At 36.8% G+C, this 19,106-nt stretch overlaps 2 protein-coding genes across 6 annotated transcripts; one reads left to right on the plus strand and one right to left on the minus strand.

Annotated features, from left to right (window-relative positions):
- Positions 1–717: 717 nt before the first annotated feature.
- Positions 718–10,999, plus strand: LOC111337196 (uncharacterized). 3 transcript variants are annotated; one of them, XM_022943448.2, is made up of 4 exons: positions 749–875; positions 9,109–9,149; positions 9,881–10,012; positions 10,663–10,999. In XM_022943448.2, coding segments are annotated over exons 1-4 (453 nt in total). In that variant the 5' UTR covers positions 749–873; the 3' UTR covers positions 10,941–10,999. The 3 variants fall into 3 exon arrangements, 1 of the variants encoding a protein (XP_022799183.2); XR_002695474.2 differs by lacking the exon at positions 9,109–9,149 and having other exon boundaries at positions 718–875; XR_002695475.2 differs by lacking the exon at positions 9,109–9,149 and having other exon boundaries at positions 748–901.
- LOC111337193 (uncharacterized) lies at positions 4,146–7,486 on the minus strand. 3 transcript variants are annotated; one of them, XM_088730474.1, is made up of 2 exons: positions 6,462–7,486; positions 4,146–5,372 (listed from the first exon to the last, which is right to left on the minus strand). In XM_088730474.1, the coding sequence occupies exon 2, from the start codon at positions 5,342–5,344 to the stop codon at positions 4,376–4,378; it is 969 nt and encodes a 322-aa protein (XP_088586600.1). In that variant the 5' UTR covers positions 5,345–5,372; positions 6,462–7,486; the 3' UTR covers positions 4,146–4,375. The 3 variants fall into 3 exon arrangements, with proteins under 3 accessions (XP_088586600.1, XP_022799179.2, XP_022799180.2); XM_022943444.2 differs by having other exon boundaries at positions 7,285–7,485; XM_022943445.2 differs by lacking the exon at positions 6,462–7,486 and adding an exon at positions 5,619–6,392.
- Positions 11,000–19,106: the final 8,107 nt, after the last annotated feature.

A 19,106-nucleotide genomic window follows, 5' to 3' on the forward strand; every position in this document is an offset into this window, starting at 1 on the left:
CTTTATGTGTCAAATGTATATTTTCATGGACAAACAACTTCAAAATTTAATGAATCAATTATTTCCATTAAACTATCAAAATGAACTATAATAAGACACAGTTTTGTTGTCATTTACTTGTCTGATTGTCCCTCTTCGAGCGTCTTCGAGGTTTATTATTTTATTTCAAGTGCCTCGCACTATCTTCCATCTGCTTTTCAAACTTTGTTGCCTTTTTTCTTTAAAATTGAAGCGAAAAAGCGATACAATTTATCGGATAGTTAGAGACTGAACGCACTGAAAGGACTTTACTCATTAATGCACGATCAGTTTTTGTCCAACAGATCAAATGACATACCTCGAATAACTTATTGCCATCACTTTAACACGTATTCCGGGATATTCACGAGAAAATAGATAAATACAGTAATTTAAAACTTTGCATTTTAAAGGTCCTTTCTTGGTTTCATTCAGAAAAACACCTTTTTCCACGAAAAATTTTTATGATGTTGTGATTTCGCATAGCTTACGTTTAAGAGCAAAGGCAGGTGTAGACAAAACAACCCACCTGATTAAATCTCAGTCTTTATCAGGCAATTGGGATCAATATTTATTTAATATTCAATTAATTTGTTGTTAAGGACATTAGACAAAAGCCAATTTTGATTAGTAAATAATTGTCTCTATATCCCTTTACCGTAGTCGCAAACGCTGAAACAAAGTTTACTTCAGTTTTAATTCATTTTGTAATCAAGCCTTTAAGTGTCACCACTCCCAAATAAAAGCTGAGTTAGCGTCCTTTAGAGTACTTTTTCATTCGATTTCGCGTGGCTTTGTTAACCTCAGATTCTCGAGGTTTCTTTATCCTTAACCATTGGCTCAAGCGGAATCGATATGTGAGTACATTTGTCATTATTTTAGGGTACGTGTTTTAGCTATGGACGTAAGGATACAAATAAACATTATCGTACAACACGAACCAATTTACAGTAGTACAGTTTAGAAAAGTTCCGATCCTAACGCTACTAGGTTCGAGAGCTCCATGCTCTTAATGAGGTCCTATTTTATTATGCAATTATTTGATTAAAATTTCGTATAGCTTTTATGCTGGTTATTGTTAATGTATCGATTTCCCATTCCTTTATGTCATAAACTTGAAATCGTTAGGTTATCCCTTGCAAGTTTGGGCCTTCTCTTGCTCAACATTTCCGGCTGAACTGATAGAAATACGTTGCACTATTATTTAAGTTTACCATCGTTTCTTCATATGCAATAATCGCCGATAATCGTAAAATTTGGTTTTCCGCGGTTTATTCGTCTTTGAGGACAACCAGTAAGTAGTCTCACCCATCAGTTGCGACACGCTTGGGAATCGTTTGGTTTTGCTTCGTTTTTGGAACTTGGCAGTCGTTGCAAGGCAACAATTGTTTTCTTTAAAACAGCTTAGAAGTTTGTTTAACCAATTAGTTGGACTGCTTTAAAATATCAATAAAAGGCCTATCCTTGGACAGTTTAACTTCTTTCACGCTGTCTCACTGAAGAGCCGATGTTTGTCTCTATACTACACTTTGACGGATGGTCCTACGCCAGTCTTTTAATGTCAGGTTAACTTCCAACGAAGGGCTAACGCTCGAAACGTCATCTTTTATAATCGTAAGGGTGGCCAATTTACCATTTCAACTTTGTTGATATATTCAAATTATTTCGTTACCCCCACTGACGCAGCCCCAAACAGTTTCTTTAGAAACTATCAGCCTTTATTAACTTTGATAAAGTTTGTTTAGAGATTTTTATTGTTTAGGTAGATCGACAGAGATAATCATTCTTTCTTGACAAGTAGAATTTCATCGAAAAGTAATCCTCCCATCGTAGATTTCATGTCCAGCAATCCTGGAGATCACGAATATTCAACCTTGACTCTTTCCAACTGAAATGAGCCTAGCCCTATTTCAGTTGCTTGGAAAGGTTTGGCATAAAATGCTGACCAATATTACATCAACTAAGAAGATGCGCAAAATTTGATACAAAACCTGAAATGCAACTATCGCACGCCACCATATTGTGGTATTTATTTTCATACCGAAGGACACAATCGTTTAGTGCAACAATTGCCATATCTTTTTAAGTATGAACATTCTGTTAACGCTCTAGAGTTCCTATAAGATAACAAATCTTCCACATATCAAGGTATATGGTTACCTTTTCTTGAAATTCATTCGTTTGGAGTAATGGGAAACGTTTGTTAAGTAAGTAGATTTCATTTTCATGCACGAGGTCAACTTGTTTCTAGGAACTGACTATGATTTCGTACCATTTAATTGTTTACTTCCAGCTAGTGCTTTCCAGAATGTTTTTATGATTCATATATAGCAATCCAAAATGTAGAATGCGTGCATGTAACTCATTCATTGGTAGCTTTCCAAGATCTGCAGAATGGAGCTCTACTAGTTGTCAATCTTTTTCAATTTCGTCGGGTCAAGACTGCTGCTGGGACGATTGTGTTTTATAAAGAAAAGTGAAAAAATAAAAAATATGTATTTATATAAAGAAATGAAGCTACCAATTGAAAACATTCATTGGTTTAGATCACTCCCAGTTGGCTTGTTACTTTAGCTGGTAGAGCACTGCACCGGTATCGCAGAGGTCATGGGTTCAAATCCCGCACGAGCCTTGATTTTTGTTTTTTAGGTCTTCTTCCCACAACTTTATATGTAGGGTTAATTACTACGGGGATCACTTTCATAAATTTCATGAAACCGCAGTACACATAGATGATTCTCGTATACGATGGATATACGAAGTTCAATTATTTTGAACTGCGGTTATAGATACGTATGATGCACGATCCTCGCAGTAGAGAGCGCTAATTATGCAATAGCGAAAATCAGACCTGAAAAAAATTATATAGCATAAATAGCGGTCTCTACTGAGAGGATCGTACATCATACGTATGATTCTCGTATATTAAAAATTCCTTTGTCTCGCTCATTTCTCTAGTTTGGCTGTTCACAGGTCACCATCAAAGCAGGGTGGGCAGTGACAGATAGCCCTGAAACCGTTTCTAGAGTCCCGACTAAATACAATGTAAATTATTGGATTAATCACACAGTTGCTACAAGAGCGAACGTAATAATGGCTATGATAAATATTCTTTTTGGCTTTGAGCTCAACTTGTTGATTAGCTATGGTCGCTTGCTCTGGAATCCTTTGCATCCATATTTTATAGATGATAGTGGTGTAAAGAATAATAATCTCTAATAGGGGCAGAGCATAAAAGATGATGAAATCGGCTGTTGTGTAGATTTTGTGTTAAGACATTGGAATGGCTGGTTCCCATATTTCCACACAGTACACAGTTGCGCCGTGATCGGCGTGGTCGTTGACCTAAAGAAGATGCAAACTTGTAATGCCGGAAAAAACCATGTCTCAACAATCAACAGAATTGCCTTTCGGAAATGAATTGGTCTTCCCAAGGAAAAACATATGGCGATAAATCGATCAGAATTCCTAAAGTTTCGCTCAAGAAAAACTGTTCGCATCTCGGAACAGATGACTTCCTCAGACAAATATCCCTACTTATTATCCAACTACACTCCGTACAAATAATGCCCAAGACGAGCACAAGCATCACACGGGATTTGTACTTCAGAGAACTGGTCAGACAGGTTTTCGCGCATCGCGCAAGCGAAGATTGAATTGAAGTTACAAAAAAAAATTGCGGACAGTTTACATAATTTTTCTGACGACGAAGAGTCGGAATGGCTGGCGAATATTCATCCAAGTTTATTAGATAAATCGAACGAAGGGAAGTAGTTACACGACCTTAAAATTTCATCATCTACTGAGCCCCGTGGGCTCGTTAAAATACGGCACAACTCGTAAAAATACTCAGCGATACTATACAACAAAAATTTAAAGTCTAATAAGATATTTACGCGTCAAATGAAGAATATTGTTCAATTAGTCCCGTCTAGGTCCATACTTTGTTCTCCGATTACTGATATCTGTCGAAAAGATACAAAGCCAGTGGAAAATTGATAGGAGGGTCATATAACGAACAATTTCTCAGCCTTGGACTTTATCAGCCGATATACCAGTGGTCCAAAGGGGTTTTTATTCTCTAGAAACTCTCGTATTCCGCCGCGATATTGAATTTAAATCTCAGCAAGAGTCGGTTAAAATTTTATTGCCGTATAGAAGTGATAAAAAACACAAGTTCAAAATGAAACGGATTAATTTAGAAGTAAATTCTATAAACTATATGCTACCCCTCTCTTGTATAACTGAAGATTCCTAAGATTCCTTGGTGTCCGCATTCGATATCGCATAATTTACTAAGTGTAACTGGTCGTTTTCACCGGAATTATTTTAGTTTTTCATAATGTGCCTGGATCTTTTACTGAGGTCTATTAGTGACGATGTTTAGTGCTTTTCCATTGTCAAGTGGCTCTGGCGTTAATCGTAAAACTTGTATTCTTGTCGCTTGCTTTGTTCTGTCGAGAATGATACATAAAATGACGGCCACGGCGAATGCACACTCGAATGATCCGAAGAATAAAAGCAAATTTAGCTCCAGTTGATCACAAAAATACATTAGGCAATGCATTGGAACAGAAAAACTCGCGCGGTAGAAAACAGCAGCTATTGCAAAGGATGTGAGCTCTGCGCCACCGGCAAAGATATGAAACCATCCGAGAATTGAGATTAATAAAAACCAACACGTTTGAAATGAATAATTCTTGCCTTCGGTGTGTTGAAGCTTGAGCGATTTGGTGATGACTGTCGGGAAAATAAACAAGACTGCACCACAAATAAACTGTAAAAACCCAATTATCTGAACTGCCAGAGATGATAATGAACGCTGGTTAAATGACCAATAACTTTGTAAAGAGCCAAATACTTCCTTGAAAAAGGTCGTCACCGACGCATGGGAAGTTTCTCTAAACCAAATGCAGAGTGTAACCAGTGAGAGAGTTGTGTCCAGTGTTATGAAGAGTGTTGCGAAATACAGAGGTACCATACCACGAAGAATGAACATCAACAGGGCAGCATTTACAAAAAGAATTCTTTCGAAAATACTGCTTAACATAGGCCCTTGCTTCCTAAGGCAAGACCCAGTTCTAGCGACTATGATGTAACAGAAGCCGAGAGCGATGAGATAAATACCAGACATCCTCATAAATCCTTCATCTGCCTGGCTAATTTCAAAAGCAAGAATCGCGCTCCAAACTTTAGGAAGACACAATAGAGATAGTCCACCGCCTCCATACGCTATCAAAGATGCCCACTGGGTGAATAAAGCTGTCTTACTGAACTTATGGTCGGGCGAAAGCGAAATCATAATCTTGAACCACGCAAACACCATTGTAATAGCATCAGCTAGCACTCTAGATCTAAGAAAAAAAGGAATTTAATGAGAAATGTAATACATTTTGGTAAATAAGTTTGATGCGTTGCCTTTTTCAAGACAAAAGGTTAAAGTTATAGGTATATAAAAATTTTCCCGTTAATATTGAAAAGTAATAGGTCGAAAGATGTTGTTAAAAGGCTTGACCGACCCCATTGGATAAAATGTGAACTACTCTGTTTCCTTAATTACGTTCGAGAAATAAATGTCTGAGTAAAGAGTAGCATATTACCTTGATGAAAAATGATCCGAACAGTTTAATAAATTTAACAGTTCCTGCTTCGAATTGGTAAAACTACATCAGAAAAGGTACAAAAAAAGATTAGGAACATATATTTGTCGATTCCTTCTCTTGATTACATAACTCAGGAAAGTAGTGAAAGAAAAATGAATGAGTAACAATAAACAGAAGGACTAAAATACCATGGAAAGTTTGTACCTTTGTTTACCTTGTGGCCCCGTGTATTTCTCTTTACAAAACACAATTGAAAAAGCTAAAGTCGCGCATAATTTTCATTTGGCCACGAAAAACAGATTATGAAGTATTAATCAAGCATTGGTGTTCTAGGTGGGCTTTCTCTAACTCTATTCAGGATGATGATACGACATTTACTGCATTTCCATTCATTGAAATCCATTCCAAGGGCTTAATTATCACCGAGAAGAGTATTTCTTTCAATGCAAAGCTATCAGAGTCGAATCACCTGCCTCCTTGAAATGATCAGTTGTCAATTATCGCGTCTTCGATTTTATTTCGATGAGCTGCGAAATTGTGGCGAGATGAAATCGTTGGAGGAATAAGCAAATTAAGGATTTCTAAAAGATAGGCCATACTTTCAAGTTTTACTTTTCCTTTCTTTTGTTTGAACTTGCACGAGAAAAGCTACTCACTCTTGAATATTCCACTGGAAGCAGAGAACTTCAATGGATAATTAATGCAGTGAAACTCATCAAAGAAATTTTTTAAGCCGTTTGGGACCCTGCGTTTTAAAAGAACTACATGGAAAGACGGGTTACAAGCAGGTACTATCCATTTATAAAGAATAAAAGACATGCCAATGTGTCATAAATTTACCTACTGTGTCTTGATGTCGTTACGTTTTTGTTCCACACGTGAGGTTAGGGTTCAGGGTCTATTTAACATGATAGAACATATATGCAAAACCATATGTTGTGTTTCTGTTGTTGTTTATTTTATTTCTGAAGAGTTGTTGTTTTTGTGGCATGTTTACCTTTTTGTACGCTTTTTGAATTCGTCTTTCAAATGTTCATTTTGGTAAAATTCGCTGATTACTAACACATTTTTGTCCTGTTAATGACATATTCTCTATCGTCTAGAAATACCTCTCAAAATCTTTTTCAACACATATGCATGTTGTCCTGGTTCTGGTTCAAATAAGCATGTGCATTAAAGGCCATCTCACCGCTGTGATCATTAGAAAGCTTGGAAGTTTACAAATTTACTTTGCAAATTATGTCCAATTCATGTTACCCTTGTGAAAAGTTAGACATCCAGAAGCAGGCTGTCACATTTAAATAAACTCGAAATGACACCAAGAAAATTACGTCTTTGTAAAGATAACTGTGCAATGTTATAAATGTTTCTTTTCAACGAAAAATGCTTTTTTGGAACTTCTAAGACTGGTTGCAGCTGGTAATTGGTACCTTGCAAGAGCTATCCTACATATTTTTTTGTATCTTAAAACCGTAAATGTAACATTTCCTTATCTTATCCCCACGACGATACAAGAATGATTTTGAAATTTAAGTTCCCCATATATTTATTGTTCACCTCTGAAATTCAGTGCTGGTTTACCAATTCAGGTCTCTGGGAGGATTTATCCTTACCTTTATTAATTGCAGTTTCAAGCAGCTTGTTCGTGAATAATATTTCTTACCTTGAATCACAATTGAAGGACACAAGAATGGTTCTTTCTCACTCAGTTCGCTAGGTTAGACAAATAATTCCCACTTTTTTCAAATGTAAATGTAGATTGGAATGATATCACTGCGAGAAATACGTGTAAATTGATGTAGCATGTGAGTGCAACTAGCGATAACATAAAAAGTCTCGCCATTATAACAAAGTTTAATGCGAAGTTTACTTTAGTTCCCACTGCATTTAATTCCCGTAATGACAGCAAATTAAATCATCTGGTAAAAATAACAAAAGAAGATCGACAAGCCTAGTAAAATAGCAAATAAGATAAAGTACGTATTTGCCTGCGTCATTTCCGAGTCCATATGTAATAAGTGATTTGCATATTGTATTTTACAAAAAGAAATGATAAGGTGTTTACATTAAGAGGTATAATACTTCAAAGAAGGAAAATTTTCACGAAACGTGAAATAAAACGTTAAAAGTGTTAAAATCCGTAGATAATCTAAAGCTTTATTAAAAACGCGTTTTTGTCTATGTAGCTTGCGATGGACTAAATCGACTCAGTAGAATGAAGACTTCTCAGTTAGTCGGCAGATCTTTAACAGAAAAGACAAAGACGATAGCATTAGAAAATAGCGCAACGAAGCAGTTACTTTGGTATGGTTATATTGAGATGCAAATGAAACAAGATTAGCCACCAAAAGTTATGGTGAGATTTCGTTTTAGGCGCACTTAATGCTTGAAACAATAGCAAAAGTATGAGAAGAACTTTACATGGCCGCGCTTGTGTACGAATTCCGTCTAATCTTTGACTGTTGATGATATTTTCATGAGTGAGGGTTGTGAAAAAGTGAAAGTAGTTTTTATCACAGGAGAATGAGTCGCATCTAAAATGGACAGTTCAAAATCTGTTTCAAAAACTACATCAACGTGAAATTTAGACAAACTGATAATAATAATAATGATTATAATAATAATTATAATTGTAAAATAATGATAATAAAAACGATAATAATTATATATTGTAATGATAATAAGAAGAAAAGTCTAATACTCATGTAAAGATGTACCGGATCTAGTAAACATCACCTGAAGGTAGACCTGCAGAATTATTTTAAAAATGAAAAAAAAAAAAAAAAATTAACAGTAGAACAAGATTTCTCTGTTAAAAAGAAAATATTTGTCGTTAAAAGGAGTTGAATTCAGACCCACTGATATTATTTTGTATTATATTCACCCAGTTACCATGACGAAATTGTTGTATTCACAGTGAAAGATCAAAACAAAATAGTACATTTATATAATTATTTTTGGGGGGAGACAAGAGAAATTCAATTTCATTTGCATCTGTATGATGATCACATTTTAATTTCACCGGCCCAATAGCTTTTTGCACGTGAGGGTTTATTGCGAACAATAAAATTCGCCAATTTAAAAAGAAAGACTCCTGAACAAGGAAGAAAGGAATTTTTCAACAGTTTTCGATATGATATTCTAATCATCTCTCGATTAAAAAGACGAAGAAGTCAAACGCATTTCATCGAGTTTAAATCATATACAAAAGCATTTCATACCCTTTGCATTGGGAATAAGTGTTTTAATGTTCGTTTTAATCTTCAGTAACCAAGCTTATATTCAGTTATTGTGCCAATCTTTCATAAGTTGAATGCAGCTGAGACCTTGGAAAACTTGAAAATGTAAAACCCTGTCTTCATGGGTGCTATTGGTTGAATTAAACATTGAGAATAGTTTTATTATGAGGATCAATCTACTCTGCTAATTAGAATTTCAGATGTTGATAAAATTATCAAATGAAAAGCCGTGTGAATTGATGTTGCAGGCAACCGATGGTACCATATGACAATTTCTCGGCCCCAAAAGGTTTGCTTTGATTCTTGTATCCAAAGTATAATTCACTAATAACAGAAAGTAAAATCTTCAATTGAAAACATCAAAAGAAAACCGAAAGGTATTGACATGAAGTAAAGAGAGTATCGTGCAGGTCGATATAGTTTACGAGTTTATAACAGGAGGAATGATTTACTTGTTGCATTTGCGTATTACGAAGAAAACATAGGATATTTAAGTTAGGAGGCTAAAAAATATATCCTTGAGAAAATCTTCCGGAGAATGGAAAGACGTTAAAGTTCCAGTTGCCTTTTAAATACTCAGCGATATTCAGCCCAACATGCCCAGGTTAATTGGCAAAGATCAGTGTGGAGGAGTAAAGGTAGATGCTGTTCCCGCAAGTCGATAAGCTTTCCTTGAAAATATCGTTTCGCTGAAAAGTCAACTTCTTTGCCAAAGTTAAGCGTCACAAGTTTCTTCTCAACAAGCAGACTCATACCTATAATGTACTTTTTTTAAAATTTCAATTGTTGTTGTCGGTTCTCGATGTTCTCAAAATACTTCTGTTAGTTGACACTTAGGGAGGTAAACAAAAGCCATAAAAGACCATTAAAGACCATTAAATCGATAATACACAAGCAATAGGCCACAAATAAGTATAATTTTACTTCGCTTCTCCAACAAGCGATTGTTGATATTGCTTTGTTAATCAAAACAATAAAACTTCCAAGACTATTTACATTTTTTCTAATTCTTCCATACAGTTGTTCAAGCAAACCAAACTGAATTACGAAGCCAGAGAACAAAAATACTGCTGAACAAGGCAGTTGGACGTGCCATGATGAAAGAATTGATAGTAATGATTCTTTTAGCAAGCATCGGACTTACAGATGCCGGTAAGTTTATGGTTTTAATGAGTTATGTTTTTAGCGGAGCTGACTCTGTGCGTGTTGGTACCTTTTAATTAATTCTTTGGTTGAAATAAGCCAATACTGATTTAACTGCGATGGAAACAAAAGTAGTTCTAATTTGTATGGTAGACAAGTCCATAAAATCAAATTATCTACCTATCCAAAATCGAGCACCAAACTACATTCAAAATACTTAAATAATTCGGTTTTTTCAACTGAGTTGATAGCCATCTGCTAGTGAAGGGCTAGCGCTCGAAACGTCAGCCTTTAAACTCTTTACAGTCTTTACATTATGAATTCAAATGATAAAAACCAAATGATAGAAGTCTCTATTGACAATTCTACAGAGTGCCAACCATTCTGTTAATACCTGAAAAAAAGTTCAAGAAGAAACGAAATAAATTAAAAAACTCTTTAAGTTAATTTTTTTTGGGTAAAATCAGCCGTTTTGCAATGATGCGACTTGATGGGATGTTTCTTTCATATTTGCATGCGAATATCTCAGGAGATCAAGTTCAAAGCGACTTTTGTTCAAGACTTCACATTTCATAATTCTTTTATTTATTCACTAAAATAACCATTCTTATTTTCATTTTCCATCTATTTACCATTTATTGACTTATCTGCTTGACCAGGAGGAAATCAAGATCGTCTGTCATGTTTTGGTTGCGGTAGTTACAACTCATGGGAAGAATGTGGTACAAGAGTAGAGGAACGCAATTGCCAGAATGGAGAAAATCGTTGCGGATTGCTTTCATTGCGCTCATCTGTTCAACAACTTTACCTAAAAGGATGCTTTAAAAACACTGACTGTATAAATTACCAGCATCCAAGTTGGTGTTCACAGAATGCGCCCGCTGACCCACACTGTTTTAGTAACATAATTTGCTGTGAGCACGATTTCTGTAACTAGGCATATATTGAAGGAAGTCAAATGTCTTAACGACAATAAAACAATTATTGTAGCGGTAATGCTTCAGAATGATTTTGATTCGAACTGTATTGAATATTACATTTTTCGAATACCATGTTGAGAGATCTGTGTGTTGATGATCATGAAATATCCTTGTATCTAGACTTCACTGATTGAATGTTGTAACCTTTTAAGAAAATTCTACGCAAAACTGAAACTTGATATAGAGCATTTTTTAAAATTGTATTTGATATTTTGTCAAAGCTTTCTTAACAATTAGACAGACACAATGGCGAAATACAGTTTCGCTTCTTTCTATTCGAAACGAATGTTAAGTTCTTATTTGTCACGTATCGAACACATTCAATCTTGTTCTTCATGCAATTCAAACAGCTGAACAAAACTATAAAAAAAATTCATTGTAACTCCTCATAGACCCCTCAGATCATGGCTCTCTGACCTGTAGGTGTATTTACAAAGATGGCCAGGTTTTTTTTTGTTCGAAACAAAAGAGAGAATAATAATGATAAAAAAAACAATTATTACTAAGTACTCTTCACCCACTAATTTCAAAGTGATTTTCCACCCCACCCCACCCCCCTTTTCTTCCCCAAATGTGCGACGATCACAGTGACTTATAAGAACAAATTACAAGTGCAAAGAGGGAATTAGAACTCATGTAAACACGAACGAATGCCTGAGGCATTGGAAGGCGCGAGTGAACTCTACTCTCGAGTCTTTCATCTGATTAGTCAGTGTGGTTGAAAGTTTACTATGTGCTACAGCGTTGTGCAGCGAATTCGAAGCAGCAGAGCTTTTTGGAGGACTACACTTGCATGTGTAGCTGACGGCTATAAAACTCTGGCGGCTTCACCGCGCACCACTCAGCGCAAACAAAACTGCGGAGCGCATAGAGAACTTCCGGCTATGCAGGCTAGCATGGGATTGGTTGACAGGGATGGTGCAAGTTTCATCGACTAAACAAAGCGGGTTGACGAGCAAAACCGCAGAAATCCAAATCTGAGTCGATTACGTCGTTATGGCCGCCTCATTCCCTCCATCAAGTATTGATTTTTTGTTGAAAAGAATTCAAATGAAACTTTTATTTTTCCTATCATCGGTTCGGTCAGTTTTTTTCCAGGAGAACCTAAGGTAGCCAGCGTTTAACTGCAGGAAAGCAATAATATAAAATAAAGTGCTGTACTAAATATCCATATGGCGCAACCCAGTGAAATTGCCATGCAATTTACGCGTTCGCTCAATGAAAAATGGAAACTCACAAAGAAGTAAAAGTGCCTAATCAGTTTCTATTAAATGGATCGGCAAGGGTGCTTTTTCCTGCTTGTGAAGCAGAAAATGCCACAAACGGAACAATGGGGTTATTACCGGCAACCTTTCACGCGATAAGTAGATCAAATTCGGCTTAAAAGACAAGTCACTAACAGATAACTGGAAGAATTACAACTTCTATGATTCTCTTTAATCCTCAGCAGGATACAGGAAGAAGTGTAAAACTAAGAATAAATACGTATAAAGATTCGATGAGAAAAACGATCCGATTGCGAGTTACCTTGTCGACAAAATACACAAAAAATCTGATGAAGCGTAAGAAAACGGAACGAAGTAAAATGACGAGTTCCCTTCGTCCAGCGGGAATGGACTGGTCCAACCGAAATCTAAAGAAAATGTTCCACCACCTAAGTTCAAAATTAGCATAACTACTTTGACTCCAATGACTCTGAATATGACGTTTTGCCTGCACACGTGTTTTTAGAAATGCCGCTAAGACACTTGGGAAATATCCCAAATGTCACCAGTGCCTTAACGTTGCTACAGGGGTGTTTACGCTAGGTGAAGCATTTCACATTCTAGTGAAGCCTTGACCTAATCCACACCTTACGTCTTCAGTACCTGTTTTTTGACGCCAAACTTGGTCTAAACTGGCAACGAGTGGTAACCATTTTTAGCATGCCGTGTTAATTAAAATTTGTGTCTATTGGTTCTCGACAAACCCAGTTCAAACTGATCAAAGAACAATTGCCCTTAGCAGGATATCTAACTATGACATCGCTGAGCATCTAAGAAGCCGTAATGTCCGATGTTTAAAAACCTATCCGCTCTCTTAGGCTGTACCTGCGCACCTTACCTTCCTCCCACAATCTTACTGAGTCTGTCAGTAGCTGTGCGAGCCTATAAAGTTCGTTATCCCTTGCGTTTGTCTACGACGCGTGCTCATCGTTTGCATAGGCACTAGCACCGGATTTGTAAAGACTTACATGTACTGCAAGTGTACTCTGCGGTGTAAATCAAACCTCCGCTCAAATTCAAGCAGCGAACAAATAATTTGTAACAAAAATTTCGGCATGAGAATGAATTAGCTAATTGCAACCTACGTACACATCTCTCACCGAAAAATCGCTCTTATTGCTTTTTGTGAATGATTGGAAATAACGAAGGGTTTTGAGAAGCATATCAACATTAACCTCCTCAATGACATTTTTTTCTAGACCAATTTACGACAGTAAAACAAAATCACTTGAGGGGGGAAGAAAATAAATACAAATAAATTTTACAATATTTCGAAAAAATCGAGGTGGTTTCGATTTCGTTTAGACTAAGACAGATTCATGGGCGAAATTTGAAAGAAATGGTTTTTTTAGCCGAAATGCATCGGACCACTGTAAGAAAGACTACCTGTTAATTTGTTTCCATTCTGTTGTTAGAAATATGAAAGACAACATCAAATTTGATGTAACGTTTGAATTAAGATTTCCATTAGAATGACAATGCTCAATTTGAATGTTTAACCCCACTGAACCGTCGCCATTATAGTTTCCGGGTTTTTTTTACTGGACATTAAAGCTGATAAGGCCTCACTGGACAGTAAAGTGAATATATCAAAATTTGATAATACATTTAGCATGCTCGACGAAGGGCTTAGAGAAGCACTACAGAAAATGGATGATTACATGAATGAAGAAATGGCATTAAAACAAGCACTGAAGCAACTGTCCGTTGATATGTCAGAAAAGATGGATGGCCAAGCTTTCCAGGCACTAAAAAACTACCTAGGTGAGTGGAGGGTTTTACATCAGGGCTCAACGCTAACTTTTCAACTTACTAGCCAAGTAGCTGGTGACAACTTAGATGTTACAGCAATTTCAGTTTGTTTACTAGCCAAACTGGCTAGTGGAAATAAAAGGTTTTATTTCGCGTTTAAACCATTATGGATCTCAAGATCGATAAGACAGAAAGAAACCATATAATTAAGACAAATGCATTTTATTTTTAATATTCAGCAAAAGTTTATCGTTGACGACAAAGTTTACCTCCCAATTCATAAGAATTGAGCAGTGTGCAGCTGGAAACTTTCTCAGGTGTCTTTTTTTCAAATCGGATAAGCGAGGTTAGTTTATCTATACAAAAGAGTTTCTTCTTAATATTCGAAACGATTTGGACAACTCTTTTTCTGTCATATATTTTCTCCACTTAGCGAAGATGACGGCACACTTGTATCCGCAAACTGATTCCGAGAACTTTCAACAGTCAAGACATTTGGTAAAGTCAGATTGTGATAAATTGGCTTCCTTATTGGAGCATTTTCAACGTCAACCTTTAACACAAACTGGTTACTCCGCACCCTGGAGGATGGAGCCAAAGGAGAGCTTCCGCCCCAAGTCCCATGCGGTCTTCGATTAATCCACATCTTCGTAAGAATTGAGATTTATTGAAGAGGGAGCGTTGTGCTCTTGTTTGAAAATCTTCCAGTTCAATGGAAGCTACAGAATAACGACGGCGCCTATTAATGCGTGAAACTGGCTGAACTGTTTTGTCCTTCGGGACCTTAGAAACGCCAGAGTAGTTTTCCGTAAACGGCTGTTCTTGTAAAAGTACCGGATTGGCTAGGTAATTTAAGTGAATTATTGCTTCCGCCGACCGATAAAACCAAAATTTTCGAAAAATAGGCGACATTCCCCTGAATAAACTACTAATAACGGAAGGTGAACTCGAGACACCGGCAAAAAGTACGAGCCAGAACATGGTGTAAGCCATTTTGGTATCAGCATTCATTTTTAGCAGAACGTTCACTTGCTTTATTCGAGTTTCATTCCATTTTCTAACTCCGATATAAGCCGTTTTTCCTAGAAGCAGATACACACCACCCCATACGATAATTAAAATCGCAAATACGATTTCGACTAATATGACGTAAGAACGCCTATGACTCTTATCACAAAAGCCGGCGGTACTGTCAGAATGGCCAACAGGGATGCAACTTTAGCGTATTTGATAGCGCGTTCTCTGGTAACAATAGCCTTGTACTACAAAAGTTTGGTTATTGCCACATATCTCTTTCAAGCAATTAAAACTGGGTAATAAAACGAAGCGCAGTATGTTGCATACAGTAAACTATTGTTTATGTAATGCATCAAACAGACCTTTTCTTCGCATAATACTTTCTGTAGAAGTAACCAGTCAAAAGTAATTACCAGATGCATGCACATCACACCCATTAAGAAATCAGTTGCAGCCAAGCTACAAAGCAGAATGTTTGAAATGCTTTGCAATTCTCTTCTAGTTATCACTAGTGAAGGGACAAGCGATCATGGTGACGGCCGGTCCAGCCTTCATGGGGATTGTGTCATCCAAGTCCCAGATCACCAGTGGTTCCTAAAGGCAATGAAAAACTGACCTGGAACCGTTTGAAGTACTTGTAAAAGTCCCATCTTTATCCATCGCCATTGTGCTCTTGGAATGCAGAGTTATCTTTGAGAAGGACCGATAGCAATAAATTCAGAGAGTGAGGTTAATGTTTTTAGTTTCATGAGCCTTAGTTTCCATCTAAGGCTTTTAATGCTCACAGCAACCTATATAGGGAAATTCTGTTGTTTTTCTAGGTTTATGTAACCATGGGATCGGCAACAAGTCGTTTTTGTTTCCTCTCTCTCAAAATAACAACAGGAACGTAAAACATCTGTTTTGTTTTCATTGTCCGGTTTTTTGATTGTTATTATTACTTTTTTTAATAGTTCATCCTGTGACGCGTATAACTCAAAGTAGTTGTAAGCTATGCTCACAGCTATTGCGACAAACCTGCTCCTCAGAAATAGCCTTTGTATAGTGGGCATACCATGAAAAGAATCAGTTTTGATCATTTATATTTTATGTTCCCTCAGTGTCATATCTGCATGAAAATGAAACGATCTCTTTGTTCTGCCGACTCAAAGAAGGCGCAAGTTCAGTTGGAAGAAATTACCATTGATATCTTATTCCTTTTGGTGTGTGATTAAGTTCAAAGAGTGGAGAGATTTTCCGGCTGAGATTTCCCATTTCTATCGACAGATAATTGAAAAAGTATTAATTACCTCAAAACCGTTAGTTCTGTCATTGTAAGAAGATCTCCCCGAGACTCCTGATTACCGGTATAGGCTACAAATTTGCAGCTGCCTTCTTATGGTAGATGGTATAGGAAATTCACAATCACTGCAATCATTGTTGTTCATTTATTTTTTCAAGATCAAACACAGGTACAAGTAAGATGGCAGATGATATCTGATGAATTTGCTTTCAAAGAAGCAATCGTATTAGTCGTAACAATTCTACTTCGAGATTGTGAGAAAATGCATAATGCGATGCTCAGCTGATGGTAACACAGAAAAAGAATGCTAATCGTTCGTTTTGCTTAATGATCATGTATTCCTCTGCTGTTTTTAAAACCACGATGCGACTGTATGGTAAACAGTAGGCAACGAAAAAGCTCACTGTAAGCCAACAAAACGACAAAATAACCAATAATAGTTTTAAACTCATCAAAAGACACCACCCACATGCATAAGTTCTACAGCTGGTCACAACGTTGTAGATCTGACTAACGCAATCAGTGTTATATTCTAACTTGACTTAAAAAAAGGAAAACAAAAAAGATCTGAATGAAGTAATCTAAACGAAACAATTACGAAACGAAATACTACTTACGAGATTTGTAAGCCTGATAGAAACGTAATACAGTGAAACCTCGATTTAACGAAGTGCTAAGGGACTGGGGATATCGAGGGTTCTTTATATCGAAAACCTCGATTCAACAAATATGTAGGAAAACAACCAAAATGTCCATATATCGAGGTTTGGTTAATAATTGTTGTTACTGTGTGTGTGTGTGTGTGTGTGTGTGTGTGTGTCTGTGTCTGTGTGTCTGTGTGTGTGTATGTATGCGTGTGTGTGTGGGTGTGCGTGTGTGTGTGTCTGTGTGTGTGTGTGTGTGTGTGTGTGTGTGTGAGTGTGTGTGTGTTAACTACTAAAATTGCTAATCAAGACACCCAATTAAAAATTGTTCTCGCGAAAATTGTCTAATTTTTTTCATTCTTTATTATTCTACTAAAATTGCGAATCAAGACGCTTAATCAAAACCTTTTTCAAATTGCCTCATATTTTGTCTTTCGTTAAATGCGCCTTTCATTCAAGAGAAAGAGCGAGGAAATTCACCGTTTCTTTTGTGCCTGACTTGTCAAATGTCATAATGAACATAAACGGTGTGTACAGTATCAAACAACAGAACAGTACTGTATAGTATTGCACTGTCGGTGTGTTTCGCATTTGCCTTTGGTCAGGTGTTGACATTTCTTCGTTATATCGGGGTATCTGTATATATCTGGGCCTCTGGATTGTTTTCGTTATAGCGAGGATTTCGTTATATCGAGGTTCTTCATATCGAAGCTGTGTGGCATACATTTTACTGTAACTTTAGCCAGGCTTAAAAGTATCGTTCGTTGTACGAGGACTTCGTTAAATAGAGGTTCGTTAAATCGAGGCTTCACTTTAAAAACGCAAAGCAACTAACTCGGGAGCGCATGGTCTAGATCATAATATGTAGATCGAACCCAACCCCGCGCAGGAGAGGCAAAAAAAAAGAAACACTAAACAAGACGCATTACAATCAACAAACGTTGTAAGCAAACTAACACGCACTCTCAATTTATGGTCATCGATCCTCTTCACGGATATCTTTAAATTTTACGAGGAGCGCGGTGTTGCATGATATAGTGACACTCAAAAATATTTCAGACTTATCCAGAATATTCATGCATCTATTAACAGCATTTCATTATGAGAGCATCGTTACAGGCTAAAAAGAACAAATTATGTTTAAGCAAAGTGCTGTGCAAAACTAATTTAAAGACCCCGAGTTCTTGAATTTTGAAGATTAATTCATAATTAAGGCTCGTTTAGGTATTCATGCGAGGATTCATCGTTAAAGAATGCACCTCGAATGTTCTTGATTGTGCAACCCATGATACGTAAGTGCGCACTGACATACGCGTGAAATGTTCAACAAAGCTAAAATTTTTTCGCGTTCGTTTTCCTGTAGCCTGGTGAAAGCCACCAAATGGATAAATTCATAGGACGATAATAAAATGTGTTTTCTCGCTAGTATTAATAATCAATTAGAATGAAAGAAAAAAGACATTAATATCACATTTAATTTTATGTAGATGAAGGACGCTTTCAAACAACTTCACCATGGTATGCACAAAGGGCACCTGGCTTAGATGCGACCGATGATCCACAAAACGAAAGACATGGTTTGAATTCGAACTGAAGTTAAATGAATTGTGTATTTCTAAGACTAAAGTACGAAACGGTTAATGGAGTCTTACAGAATAGCCTGTTACGCTAAAATGATATAATGCTAAAGTCTAGTTAAAATGAAACAGGTGCTACAAAAAAAGCGGTTGCTGTAATTTTGTAAGAAAAGAAACAAGAAATGTATTCTTCTAGAAACGTTAGTTATTAAGAGTTCTTTGTGGTTCTTGGAGTACGGGTAACACAGGGAAATGTTGTGAAATGAACTTTTCGTGATTGAAAGTCACGGAAGCTATTTCTTTTCGATTTGTCAAAATATTCTGCATCAACAAACATATGAAACATATGTATGAACTGCGGTTATGAAACGTATATGTGCACGATCCTTCGCAGTAAAGCGAAGTGCAACCTCTCCACTGACCTGAAAAAAATTTCAGGCCTGTACGGGATTCGAACCACTGACCTCTGCGACCTCTCCACTGACCTCCACTGACCTCGGCTTGTTAGCTCAGTTGGTAGAGCGCTGCACTAGTATCGCAGAGGTCAGTGGTTCGAATCCCGTACAGGCCTGAAATTTTTTTCAGG

The sequence above is a fragment of the Stylophora pistillata genome, chromosome 1 (genome assembly GCF_964205215.1).
Source record: "Stylophora pistillata chromosome 1, jaStyPist1.2, whole genome shotgun sequence".
In the NCBI taxonomy this organism is placed as follows: Eukaryota; Metazoa; Cnidaria; class Anthozoa; order Scleractinia; family Pocilloporidae; genus Stylophora; species Stylophora pistillata.